We start from the raw sequence: 14364 nt of genomic DNA, 5'->3' as shown, positions 1-14364 counted from the left end.
GCTGATCAGAGTGTTTTAGAGTGAAGTGACATCACAGATCAGATGGGTTTAAACACAAACCTTTAAAAAAACAACAAGTCAAACACTCATTTGAAAATAATATGGGACCTCTTTTTCAGATAATTCTCATCCAACATTCACTCAAATGACTTTAAAATGAAGAAAAACAAAACAACTATCAACATAGCAATCCTATTGCAAACATTTACAAAATTTACAACAAAAAAAAAGACCAAAAAAAGGATTCACAAATCTCATAAAAATTCAGCCTTGTGCTGATTATGTAAGGCGAAATTATATATAAAATCAAAATGTTCAGTTATACATTCAACACCCTCGACTAGCTCTCTGACGCGTCTGACAACAGACGCCTCTACCCCCCATCCAAAGATGTCTTTGGTCTCGGGTTTTACTAAGAGGATACGACTCGGGGGGGGGGGAGAGAAACAAAACTAACTGAAAAGCGTTCCACACCTCCTCAGACTCCCCCCCCCATCTCCGTCCATCCTGCTGTTGTTGTTACGTACATAAAGTGGCACCACATGTTTGTTTAGTAGACAACAAAACACTACAGGGAGAAGAAGAAGAATCAAGTGTAAGTCTGCGTGAATCCAAAAGGGGTGCTCATATAGGCGTATCTCTGTCATATATAGGCTTATAACTCTGTCATTTTGCGAAAAGGGCATTTCAACAGGAAACGTCAATGCCGTGTGTAAACATTGGGGATCTCTGGTGTAGACGAGAGAAAAAGAATGCTTCCTTCTGGCATGGCATGGCCACCGTGTAGCCTCCAAATTATAGACACAAATTGCAAAGAACAAGGGAGAAAGGGGGAAACCATATAGCTTAAATATGTATAAAAATACCTATTCACAGTAGTCACAAATGTTGTGCATTACTGATAATGTCTGGTAACCACACTGAAACATACATACATCTCCTATTTATATATAACGGTTTTAGATTATCATCTCAGCAAAAGTGAGATTTTGAATAATTATTTAGGTGTTTTTTCAAGAGATACAAAAAACAGTCTGCCCTCTCAAGCTTCACACACGCGGATAATCAAAGTAAAGACCTTCTCTGTTAATAAGAGTCCGTAATTCTTCAGTCTCAAAATACTGGAAACCGGTTCGAGGAAAAATAAGTTTGATTCCATCAAATTTACTTGAATTTGCTTTGAAAAAATAACAAATAGTCTCTCTCTCTCCTTTTCCAGGAAGAAAGGCTCATGACGGTTCTTATTGCCTTCATCGTCTCCATGAGCGGCTCTCGTACTCGTCTTCTTCATCGTCGTCCTCCTCCTCTTCCTCTGCCAACAGGTAGGAGCTCACCTCCTCCTGTAGAACAACAACAGGCTGGTCAGCTCACACACCTCGTCACATGACTCACAAACATGGGATTTATTTTAGATAGTGAGTGTGAGTGTCTGTGTGAGTGTCTGTGTGAGTGTCTGTGTGAGTGTCTGTGTCTGTGTGTGTGTGTGTGTGTGTGTGTTGTGCACTTACTGTAAAGCTGGCTTTGTGTGTGTGTGTGTGTAGCCACTTAGAGAACGTTAGCGATGCAGAGACTTACACAGGCAGCTTTTCAAAAGGTAAATCAACAGTAACTTCAAAAGCACACAACAGAACACCTTCTGGATCCTCTTACGTTAATTCAATAGACCGCTCCATTCAGTTGACTGTGGATATGCATTAACCAAAACAAAACACAACCTGGAGGAAACCTTGTGCTGCCACCTAGTGGGCTGGAGTTTGGGAGTGCTCGTTTGACAACGCTGCATGTACCGTGGCACAAAGACCACACTTAAAAAGCTCTAACATTATCTGGGACAATAACCTTCCCCACGGATACTAGTTGTTCTGATGTCCTGTTGTGTACATTTAGGCTATGTCTTTATGTGAAATTCAATAAAAAAAATACGTGTTCACAAACCTATCTGCAGTGAAGCCTAATGACTCATTTGTAGCAGTTACATTCTTCTAGAAGCATCTGAATCTAAATAATATACACATAGTAAAATAATAATAATAGTGTTTTGTATTTGAATGATTCTCCCAAGTGTCAATTTGAGTGAAAAAAAAACAATTCAAAATAAATAAACGGAAAGAAATTGAATAGCCACCCCCTATAAAAAATGATTAAAATAATGTTAACAGGAAGTGGACAGGAAGTGATGGTGGCGACGTACCGCGTTCGCCTCCTCCTTAGACTCCTCCTCCTCAGGCTCGGCGGAGACGCTGGGCGTCTTGTTGGGCTTGTACCATGAGATCTGCAGGACGCGACCTTTGAACTTGGCTCCCTGGTTTGCAGCCTGGAACATCGCGGAAGAAGAATTAAGAATTGAGAGAGCTGGAACTTGTTTCAACAACAACAACAACTACGACAACAACAGTCACATGATTGTATCCTGTGACGTATTAGGCTGTTTGGGAGAAGGTGTGAATCCTAAACCACCAAATAAGTGTTTTATTGCCACGCGATCAACTTGTCAGTGTGTCAGAGATGACTTGGGCAGACAGTGATTTTGGAATGTAACAAGCATTCTGATAGGCCGATGTCATAGAGGCAATAATGCCCAGTGAATCAGCAGTGTTAGGAGTGTCGAGTTAGGCAGATATCTACATTTGGCCAAAATATGAAATTATGCTATGAGGCAGAGTGTGTGTGTGAGTGTCCGCCAAGTGTGTGTCCAACACTAGCGGGACGGTGACATACGTTTTCAGCTTCGCTCCTGGTTTTGAAGGTCATGACGACAGTGTTGGCGTCCTGGTCGCGCACATCCTCGATCTCGCCGAATTTCTGTAACCAGGAAAAAACAATCAATCAATCGTCAGAGAGTACACCGGTCACTAGAACACCAGGTCAGAGAGTACACCGGTCACTAGAACACCAGGTCAGAGAGTACACCAGTCACTAGAACACCAGGTCAGAGAGTACACCAGTCACTAGAACACCAGGTCAGAGAGTACACCGGTCACTAGAACACCAGGTCAGAGAGTACACCAGTCACTAGAACACCAGGTCAGAGAGTACACCGGTCACTAGAACACCAGGTCAGAGAGTACACCAGTCACTAGTACACCACGTTGGAGAGTACACCAGTAGAGATCTGCCTTACAGGTGTTAGGTCTTCTTTAAAGATTCATGCTCTACAGTAACCAAGCTAAACCTGAGGCAGACTTATGTGAGTAAGTCTTATGTAAGTAGGCTGCGTGTGTGTGTGTGTGTGTGTGTGTGAATTACGTCAACGGAAATAATGACAAATATTCGCTGGGGTGGTCCAGTGGTCTAGCACCAGTACCATGGCCTGGGGTGGTCCAGAGGTCTACAGTCTAGGGCTGCACGATTAATCGATTTTAAATCGAAATCGCGATTTGAAATGATGCGATTAGCTAATCGCAAAGCCTGCGATTTGCCTGCGATTTTTTTTTTATATAAATTTTTTTTTTTTTTTTTAAACCTTTATTTTACCAGGAAGTCACATTGAGATTAAAACCTCTTTTGGAAATTTGATCAGCACTCATGGAATGCCTCTTGTCCAATCAAATTACTTGGTCTCTTTATGACTTTGAACCCGGCGCTCTCAGAGCGAATTTACGAACGCAGGCATAGGTTGTGTCACGACAGTCAGTCCAATTATTATGAGACTTTGGGCTAACGTAACGGAGACAATTAGACACCACATGGCTTACTGGACGTATGATAAACGTTAGTATGTTATAATTGCGACAGGTAAGTGTACAATTTCACTATACTAACTGTACCAGCCAAGTGCATGTCGGTGCTGTTAGTCCAGCCTTAAACTTAGCTTAGCTAACTTGTAGTCTTCGAGTTTGATTGATTGATTGATTGAAAACTTTATTAGAAGATTTGCAGAAGTAGGTACATGAAAGTACATATTACATACAAGGTCAACTAACAGGATAAAAACCCAAGAAAGCCACTGGCTTATTTCAATTGGGGTCCTTGATTCTCAATTCATCGTTACATGTAAGACAGACAAAAAAGCTAGTACTATCTACAAGATAATACAGACAAATAACTATTACTATCTACAAGATAAACACACATCCATCATGGGAAGAACAATACAACAAAACATGAGGTATGTACAGCGGGTAGGACAGGTGGGGACATACACCACAGGTGGGGGCGGGGGACAAAACACAAAGTATGTACAGTGGGTAGTTCGGGTCTTTTAATCTGATTTTTGATTTAGAGGGTCCAGTTACGGATTGCAGCCTCCTGTAAATGTTTTTTGAGAGTGGTTTTGAAGGTGGGCAGTGTTTTGCACTCCTTTAAGATTATAGGAAGGGCGTTCCACATTTTTACTGCATAGTTTGCAAACGAGTTTAACCCCTTGTTTGTGGTGCAACGCGGTTGAACGTGGTTCGTGGAGCTTCCTCTGGTGTTGTATGTGTGGACGTTGTTCACTTTTTGGAAGTATGTTGACAGGTACTTGGGTGTCTTTGTGGTGTAGCGTATCTTGAAGACCAGGCCCAGTGCGAGACGGTAGCTTAGCTTAGCTACTCATGCTAACCCGGCGTTAAAGTACAGACACAGAGTTGACAGTCTCAGCAACCTGCGGGTTGGTGTTTATATAGTATAGCAGGCTTATGGATACATGGAAGTTAACTGTTCTGTTGTCAAACATGAATGTGTCCTGTATGCATAACCTCATACCATTCGTTCATACCAGCCGGCTTTAAAGACGCAGAGGTTAGCCTAGCCTAGCCTTGGGCTGAAGTATGTCACAGATTCCTAAGTCAAGGTGACGTGTGTCTGTGCTCCATAGTCAGAGACCACCATTCTATCATTCATCAGTTCGACTGTTGACCGAGTCATCTAGATGTGGTCCTTTCAGTTATAGTCACAGTGTATCCCCAAATGATCATTTTAATAGCTGGATCATCTTAGAAAGTAGCCACCTGTCTAGATGAGATGAGGTTATCATATATACAATTCATATCTTTTAAGTTCTCATCCTTGCATTAGAATTAGAGCAGTTAATAGTTTGATGGTATCATGTGGTAATGCTCTCTGAAAATAGGTGATAGACAGATTCATCCAATCACCTGCCAAGTATTTTTTGAAAGTACCTGCCCTTTTCCAAACAGCTTCCAATTAAGCTTTCCTAGATGGTTGTGTGAAACAAACCACCTGAGTCAGGTTAGTAATGCTCCATCACATGTTTTAATCTGAAGCTTGATTTTAAAGCAACCCAACTTTAAAGCAACCCAATGTAAGTTTAGTTCTTTCACTCGTAGCTCGGGCTGTGGGGGTGCTAGAGGAGGGAGCCTCTAAGTCCCCTGAAGACGTACAAACAAACTGCACGTTGATACGACCTTCCTAGCCGGAGATATGGCCACACTTTACAAAAACTCCCCTTTGTTTTTTTTTTGCTATTTAAAAAAATAATAATCGCAAATTAATCGCAATCGCGATATCTGTCCAAATAATCGCAATTCGATTTTTTTCCCAAATCGTGCAGCCCTACTACAGTCCACACATAGAATCCGGCCCATGCCCTGCTGACATGCCCTCTCTCCCTGCTTCTTTGGAAGTGGACTGCCCCACTCAGAAAAAAAATAACCTTTAACTTTTTATCTTTGAATGCTGGTGGACGCAAGACATTTAAGTTTTTTTCTACTGACCAGGGGGGTATTCCATCATCCACCAAAATCCAGGCTTACTTTGGATAACTCTCCTTTAGATTTTCCTTTAGCGTCGTTGATGGAATACCCCCCTGGGCTAAAATACTAAATGTGCATCTATCTATATATCTGTTCACATTTGGTCATGTTACAATTTATCAACAATCAAGATCGATTACAACTTCTAGAACACGATCATTACATAACCCAATAACATACTGTCCTTTCAAATCGTTAGCCTCGTAGCATAATTGCCTAAGTCATGCTTCACTTGTGGTCAGCCAAGCCATCTTTGTATGTAGTGTTAAACATGCCTATGTCAAAGAGATGACTTGGGCAGATAGTGATTTTGGAATGTAAACAAGCATTCTGATAGGCTGATGTCATAGAGGCAATAACGCACAGTGAATAAGCAGTGTTAGGAGAGTAGAGTTAGATAGAGGCAGATATCTCAATTTAGCCAAAATATGACTTAGGCAATTATGCTACGAGGCTAACAAGATGCATCATAAAGGGCTGCTTTTATGTCAGAGCACCAATAGTTTTTTAGCGCTTTGCAACACAACTCTTCAAATACGCCCAGGTGACCCCCCCCACCCTCCCGAGTGACCCCCCGCCCTCCTTACCACAAAGTGAGGCATGAGCTCCTCCTTCTCCTCCTGCGTGACCCCCAGGATGGCCAGGGCTCTGGGCCGGTGGTCCACCACCATGTGGTTGCCCCCACCCCTCCCTCCCCGGTGGCCCCGGCCCCCTCGGCCCCTCCCTCGCCCGCGGGGCGGAGCGGCCTTCCCCCTCCCTGCTGCCGCCGCTGCTGCTGGGATCAGACCCAACCTGGTAGCCTGGAGGGAGGAGAGGGAGGGAGGAGAGGGAGGGATGAGAGAGGGAGGGTGGGGGGGAGAGAGAGAGAGAGGAGGGAGGGGGAGAGGGAGAGGAGAGAGGGGAGGGAGAGAGAGGAGAAAGGAGGAGGGAGAGAGGGAGGGGAGGGGGAGAGAGAGAGGAGGGAAGGAGGGAGGGAGAGAGACGCAGTCGATCAGATAACAACAATAACATTACTCCTCATTACTCTGCCACCTGGCTGATATCAGAAGACCAGAACAGACAGATCGAGAGAGAGAGAGAGGGAGGGAGGGAGGGAGAGACAGATGTGAACGCCATCAGGGCGATTTGTGCCATCCTGGCAGAGTGGGGATGGAGGTGCACCACACACACACACACACACACACACCTCCTCTATGTTTCATGAGTCTACGTTGGCGGGAACACGGACCAGCATGCACTGTGGTGGCGCTGAAAGCAAGAGTGCAAGAACCCCCCCCCCCCTCCTTCCCACTAATTGTCATCTCTCTTAATTTACTACAAGGAACACGAACTCAAACTTTAATGACCTCAGATGCATTACTGCTGGCCGTGGCTGTGTTCGTTTTGGCGAGGTCGGCGGGGGGGTCCCTCTGGGTGTGGCGAACGGCAGTTTAATGTGTGTAGGAGGGGCCGGGGGGGGGCCATGCGGTGGGGGGGGGGGGCATGCATATTTCATAGCAGCTAATTTAAGCACGCTCACACCAGGAGAAGCCCAGCAGAGGGGTGTTGCTTAACAAAGACCTTTTCCTTGTTTAGCACCACGGCTGATCCTGTGACACCCAGGGCAGAGTTATACGTGACTCCCCCAGACAAGAGATGCTGGCTGTGTGTGTGTGTGTGTGTGTGTGTGTGAGAGAGAGAGTGTTCATTTCGTCAACAAAATCAATGACAACCGTTATTCGTCAAACACCCATTTTTCCCACCCTGGCAAAAGACGATAATTCGTTGTCATAGACCCAGAAAAAAATTAAAAATAAATATTTTTGGTTGACAAAAACAACGTGTGACTGAATGAACTCAGAACAGTTTCTGGAGAGATGAGTTAAATTATATTAAAAGAAATGTGGGGACACACGGACACACACACACCAGGGTATATACAGGAATCTTGAGGTTAATTTCAATACCTTTCTAAGACTTTATAAAGACCTTGTCAATATTTTTCCAGACCTCACCGCCACTTGGAGCTGTAACCGTTGACATCAGTGACACCTTTAACTTAACAGTTTTAGTTTGCAGTAGACTAGACCACTATCCTACAACAGAATTTCCGGTTCATCTTTGTTTTTTAATAAAACTAATAAATTCACGAACTTTTACTAAAAGTTTTTAGGACTCAAACTCTTTGGACAGAGTCTAATTCAGAAAAATACCTACAAAACTCAAGACCTCATAAAATCGTGCTAAGACTTTTTAATACTTAAGGGTCTTGATTTTCCCAAAATTGATTTATCAACTTTTAATACTTTTCAAGACACCGCGGATACCCTGCACACACACACACACACACACACACACACACACACACAACCTCATAGGTATGAAAAATCCCTATCTGGTTTCATCCGTGGAATTCGGATCACGTGACTTTTGAAACCTAGCAACTGAACAACAGACTAGCTAGCGACTCCACAGGAAACTGCAGCGGCTTCTGGGGGGGGGGGGGGGGGGGGCGGTAAGAAGGCGCGTGATTGGAGGAGGACCACTCACCTCCACCTGCAGCTGGCCCAGCCTCCTCTTCAGGTCGGTAGTGTCCTCCCCGGAGCTCAGCTTCTTGTGGAAGTCCAGCTCTGCATCCAGCAGCTCCTTCTGGGCCTGGGGGGGGGGGGCAGGACAAACACCATTACAGACGTCTGTTTATGTCCATTTCTTACTTACATTTTATTGCATTTTGTTTTTGTTGTGTGAGCTGCTGTAACGCCTGAATTTCCCCCTCGGGATCAATAAATGATGTATCGATCTGTCTCTCTATCTATGGGGTGCAACGGTTCTCCGTTTTATATTGAACCGTACGGTTCTCCGTCCACGGTTCAATACACTAGTGAATGTCGGCTTTCCGGTTTATGATGCGCTCCATTGAAAGTCGGAGATCGAGTTTGTCTGGAACGCAGTTGCTTCTGTAACTTCAAATGTTTGTTCATGGCGAGCGGAGTTGAGAGAAGTATAAGCAAAATAAAGTAACGTAACACATAAATAGTAGCATTTAGCTTTTCTCCTTGCGCACATATCGTACCGAAACTGTGACCCAAAAACTGAGGTTCATATCGCATATAGAACCCTGCATAACACACCAGGCTCAACCAAGCGCACCAGACCATACTTTCAACAATCACGTTCTTTCGACAGAAGGACTGACGGATTTTAATAACATCAGCTGTCTAGAAGAAGAACCCGATTGTGTGCAGACTCACGTCCGTCTTGGTCTTGGGCTGGGCAGCGTTGGCTGTGGGGTGGGAGGAGGAGGAGGGGGTGGAGGTGGAGGAAGAGGAGGTGGAGGGGTTCATCTCGTTCTGGAGCTGGGAGATCTTCTCCGTCAGCTCCTTCAGGGTCTTCATGATGTTGGCCCTCTCCTCCGGCTTCATACCACGGAGCTTCTCTAGCCTGCTGATCATAGCCTGGAGGAGGAGGAGGGAGGGGGGGAGGGGAGGAAGAGAGGGGGAGAGGAGGAGAGGAGGATGGGGGGAGGAGGAGAGGAGAGGAGGAGAGGAGGGGAGGGGGGGGGGGAGAGGAGGGGAGGAGAGGAGGGGGTCTTGTTAGTCAAGCAAGTCTCAAGTCCTCAAATTTGCGACTCGAGTCAAGTCATGTGACTCCAGTCCCCCATCTCTGCCGATCACTGTCATGTTTTATATCATGTTTTATAGCACTATTTGCACTTCTGGTTAGATGCTGAACTGCATGTGGTTGTCTGGTACTCTGTAATGATAATAAAGTTGAATCCAATGTAATCATCCTGCAGTAGGAACAGATGTAACATCCTGCAGTAGGAACAGATGTAACATCCTGCAGTAGGAACAGATGTAACATCCTGCAGTAGGAACAGATGTGAACACAGCAGCTTCTTACCTTCTGACACTGGATCTGAGTGGCCAGCATCTCCTGCTTCTTCTTTCTCATGTCCTGCTGCAGGGCCACAACACACAACAGGGTTAACTACACACTACACAACAGACACAACAGGGTTAACTACACACTACACACTACACAACACACACAACAGGGTTAACTACACACTACACAACAGACACAACAGGGTTAACTACACACTACACAACAGACACAACAGGGTTAACTACACACTACAACACACACAACAGGGTTAACTACACACTACACACTACACAACACACACAACAGGGTTAACTACACACTACACAACAGACACAACAGGGTTAACTACACACTACACAACAGACACAACAGGGTTAACTACACACTACACAACAGACACAACAGGGTTAACTACACACTACAACACACACAACAGGGTTAACTACACACTACACACTACACAACACACACAACAGGGTTAACTACACACTACACAACAGACACAACAGGGTTAACTACACACTACACAACAGACACAACAGGGTTAACTACACACTACACACTACACAACAGACACAACAGGGTTAACTACACAACACACAACCACAACACACACAACAGGGTTAACTACACACTACACACTACACAACAGGGTTAACTACACACTACACAGACACAACAGGGTTAACTACACACTACACAACAGACACAACAGGGTTAACTACACACTACACACTACACAACAGACACAACAGGGTTAACTACACAACAGACACAACAGGGTTAACTACACACTACACACTACACAACAGACACAACAGGGTTAACTACACACTACACAACAGACACAACAGGGTTAACTACACACTACACAACAGACACAACAGGGTTAACTACACAACAGACACAACAGGGTTAACTACACACTACACACTACACAACAGACACAACAGGGTTAACTACACACTACACACTACACAACCACAACAGACACAACAGGGTTAACTACACACTACACAACCACAACAGACACAACAGGGTTAACTACACACTACACACTACACAACCACAACAGACACAACAGGGTTAACTACACACTACACAACCACAACAGACACAACAGGGTTAACTACACACTACACACTACACAACCACAACAGACACAACAGGGTTAACTACACACTACACAACCACAACAGACACAACAGGGTTGACTACACAACACAACAGACTGGTTAACTACACCACCACTACAGACCAAACTGGTTAACAGACCAAACGTTTTGGTTGACCAGCCAAGGTTGTCTGGTGGATGAGAACATTCACCACAGCTACAGATAATATGAACGGCCCTTTAACAACGACCTCATTTTTGGTTCCATCGAAAATGGCCGACAGAGAGACAACAACCTACCTGCTTCTTCTTCAGGGCCTCCTGGGCCTCCAGTGCTTTGGCCATCCTCCCGTGAGACTTGGACGTGGCCCGGACCGCGGACGTGTAGGGCCCCTTCTGCAGGACCCCTGAGGTAGAGACCATCTGAGACACACACACACACAGTCAGTTTTACTCTCATTCAAGTACGTTTGAGTCACATTTTAGTAGAAGCTCTGATCCAGAGTGACTTACAGTACGTGCGCTGACTACTAGTGGACACACTGACAGACAGAGATGCAGACATAGAGAGAGAGACACAGAGAGAGAGAGAGAGAGAGAGAGAGAGAGAGAGAGACAGAGAGAGAGGGAGAGAGAGACAGCTAACTGTGGACTTTGAGGGCTAACAGTGGATGCTAACAGATAACTGTGGACTTTGGATAACAGTGGATGCTACCAGCTAACTGAAGATAACAGTGGATGCTACCAGCTAACTGAAGATAACAGTGGATGCTAACAGCTAACAGCGGACCCAGAAGCAGCTAAGTGTGACAATTGGAAGCTAACAAGGAGTGCTAACAATAACAGTTGAAACTATATTAAACTAACTGTGGACTTTGGAAGCTAATAGTTGCAGCTGAAATAATTGTAAGATAAGAGTGACAGCTAACAGTGGGTGCTAACAGTAGCAGTTGGAAAGCAGGCTCTTTGTTTCACATGTCCAGAGCAGAACATGAGTGATATAATTAACATACACTACCCACCAGAAATAAAAAATGACACAGAGAGAGGCACGTTCAAAATGGAGCTTCTTAAGAGGCAACCAGAAACCCTCTTTGCTGATCTTTTTAAAAATGGAGTAATTTGCAATCTCATCTTCTATACTGACAGACCTGAAAGCTGGCACAGAGCCATTATCAACCATCACCCTTCAGTGGTAAAAAAGGGCAACAAGGAATGCTGGCAGTTAAAGATCAGGGACCCAGAGGACTCTGACGGCATCATGACAACTGTCAATGTTTATAAAAGTGGTAAAGTCATGGTGCAGGGGCACTTCAAAACTTTCCAGAACAGTTTCCAGGCACATAAATCTATGGTTGAGAGTGAAGACACCTCCCCTAGGGAACTCCAGCCATGTGCCAGTAACACAGACAGCACACCAAATGAGGAGGAGCACCCTGATGACACAGAGCAGACCCTGAGCCCTCCACATCAGACCTCCATCACAGAACTTAAGGAACACTTCACGCAGTTAGAAATAGAACTGGTGCAGCTCAAAGAAATGGTCCTGAAACAGAATCATAAAGATAAAGACTCAGCTGGACTCTTACAACAAGAGGAAATGGAACAAACGAGAAAAGAGCAAGAAAGTGTACATGCAACCTGGAAAAAACAATTAACGCAAAACAGAGAACAGCACAACAAAGATCTGTTCACTCTGAAAGAACAGCTAGAGAGACAGAGAGAAGAGAAAGAGAGCCAGAGGAGAGAGCTCACTGCACTGTCAGAACAGGTGAAAGAGCTAAACCATGAGAGTGACAACCACAGAAGAGAAATAGCCGCTCTGAAAGACCATCTGGGAGAACTACAGCTGGAGAAAGAGAGCCATAATGTTCAACTTGTTGCTCTGGCAGAAGAACTTAAGGAGAGGGACAGAACACTGGACGGTCTGAAGGAACGAATGACTTCTCTCACTGAGTCTGAGCCACACAGGACTGACCATAGTCCACACACAGCAGTGAGCACCCATGACCGACAGCAGGATGATAACGTCTCTCTACCAGAGAGAGAAGAGTCCAGTAGCCAAACACAGCCAGATGGGCCCATCAGACCAGATAACCTCTCTCTACCAGAGAGAGAAGAGTCCAGTAGCCACACACAGCCAGATGGGCCCATCAGACCAGACGGCCCCACTGCAAAAGTAGACATTGTGATACTAATCGATTCAAATGGAAAATTCATTGATGAGAAAAGGCTTTTCCCCAGGCACAATGTGGTAAAGTTCCGCTGTCCAAACACAGAGGCAGCAATGGGTATGCTATCTGAGACTCGCCTTGGATCCCCAAGCCATATCCTAATCCACACAGGTACGAATGACCTTAGAGCGCAACAGGAGAGAGTGGCCCTGTCTCTTAGAGCTGTCGCCGAGAAGGCATGTCACACCTTCCCCAACTCTAAGATAGTGATGTCCACCCTGTTACCAAGGAAGGATTTCCACCCACAGATGATACAAAAAGTGAATGTCAGCATCTCCAGAGACTGTGAAATGTGGCCAAATGTCCACGTTGCCCACTACCCCTATATAACGGTGGACGATCTTTATGACCCGGTTCACCTCCACAAAGAAGCAGTTCCACTGTTTACCAAGACACTGAAAGATGTCACACTAAATCGACGATCAACACCCAACAGGAGGAGCAACATGGGAGTCTCGAACACTCAAACAACAGAGAGACCAGCCAACAGCATGCCGAGGAGAGCCTTCCAACACAGGCCCAAGCAGCAGCACCTACAACCACCACCACAGCACAGACGTCAGGACAACAGCAGTCGTATGGATGAAAACCAGTCTGCACCCAGACCCAGGACCTCACCACCTCCAAGACATGTCGTACCACCACCTCCACAGCAGCAGCAGCAGCAGCAGCAGCAGCAGCCAGGCGGACTGTCCTATGCTGATGTGGTCCGAGGAGCAGCAGGCCCCGCCCACAGCGAACTGAGAACCATCCAGGACATGCTGAGCACTTTATGCTCTCATCTAATGGGCCACAACCAGCGGCAGTGGTCATTAAGCAGGTAATGCTTGTTCATGAAGTAAAAAAAAAAAAAAAAAAAAAAAAAAACACATATCTAGGCTACATGCCAAGTTACATTGTAAATATGTCATGTTCTAAACTGTTACTTCTTTCTTCTCAACTTAAAATGTCAATTTGTTACAGTGTCAATGATACAATCGTTTAGCATATCAGTTTGGAATATTCAGGGTTTAAATTCTTATTTATTTGGTTTAAAAAGCAGAAATCTTGAATTTTTAGACAAGGTTACTGGTGTTGATATTGTTATTTTGCAGGAGACTTGGTGCAAAGGAGATGTCCCTACTGGGTGCCCTCCTAACTATAGAGAGATTATAGTCCCATCAACTAAACTAAATGGAGTCACCCAGGGCAGAGACTCTGGGGGGATGTTGATCTGGTATAAGTCACAACTAGCTGACTCTATAGAAATAAAGAAGAAAGGGAAAAATCACATTTGGTTAAAAATACAAAAAGATATAATTTCCAGCGAGAAAAGCATTTTTCTATGCGCAATTTATAATCCCCCAATAGAGTCTCCATATTTCAGTGAGGAGATTTTCTCCATCATAGAAGAAGAGATCAGTCATTTCCAGGCCCAGGGATCTGTGCTGATCATGGGAGATCTAAATTCTAG

The 14364-nt window shown here is 44.9% G+C and overlaps 1 protein-coding gene across 1 annotated transcript in view; it reads right to left on the bottom strand.

Annotated features, from left to right (window-relative positions):
- Positions 1-282: 282 nt before the first annotated feature.
- Positions 283-14364, bottom strand: part of rbm27 (RNA binding motif protein 27) — a 31753-nt gene continuing 17671 nt past the window's right edge. The window contains exons 15-22 of the mRNA XM_080549971.1: positions 10978-11100; positions 9579-9665; positions 8927-9130; positions 8226-8330; positions 6284-6496; positions 2719-2802; positions 2192-2314; positions 283-1340 (exon numbers count right to left, since the gene is read on the bottom strand). Of these exons, the coding sequence (XP_080406097.1) occupies positions 1251-1340; positions 2192-2314; positions 2719-2802; positions 6284-6496; positions 8226-8330; positions 8927-9130; positions 9579-9665; positions 10978-11100 (1029 nt within the window). The 3' untranslated portion in view covers positions 283-1250. The remainder of the gene's footprint in view (positions 1341-2191; positions 2315-2718; positions 2803-6283; positions 6497-8225; positions 8331-8926; positions 9131-9578; positions 9666-10977; positions 11101-14364) is intronic.

This window comes from Nansenia antarctica (genome assembly GCF_963989245.1).
Source record: "Nansenia antarctica genome assembly, chromosome: 20".
NCBI classification, from domain to species: domain Eukaryota; kingdom Metazoa; phylum Chordata; class Actinopteri; order Argentiniformes; family Microstomatidae; genus Nansenia; species Nansenia antarctica.
This window is presented reverse-complemented; position numbering and strand designations above follow the sequence as displayed.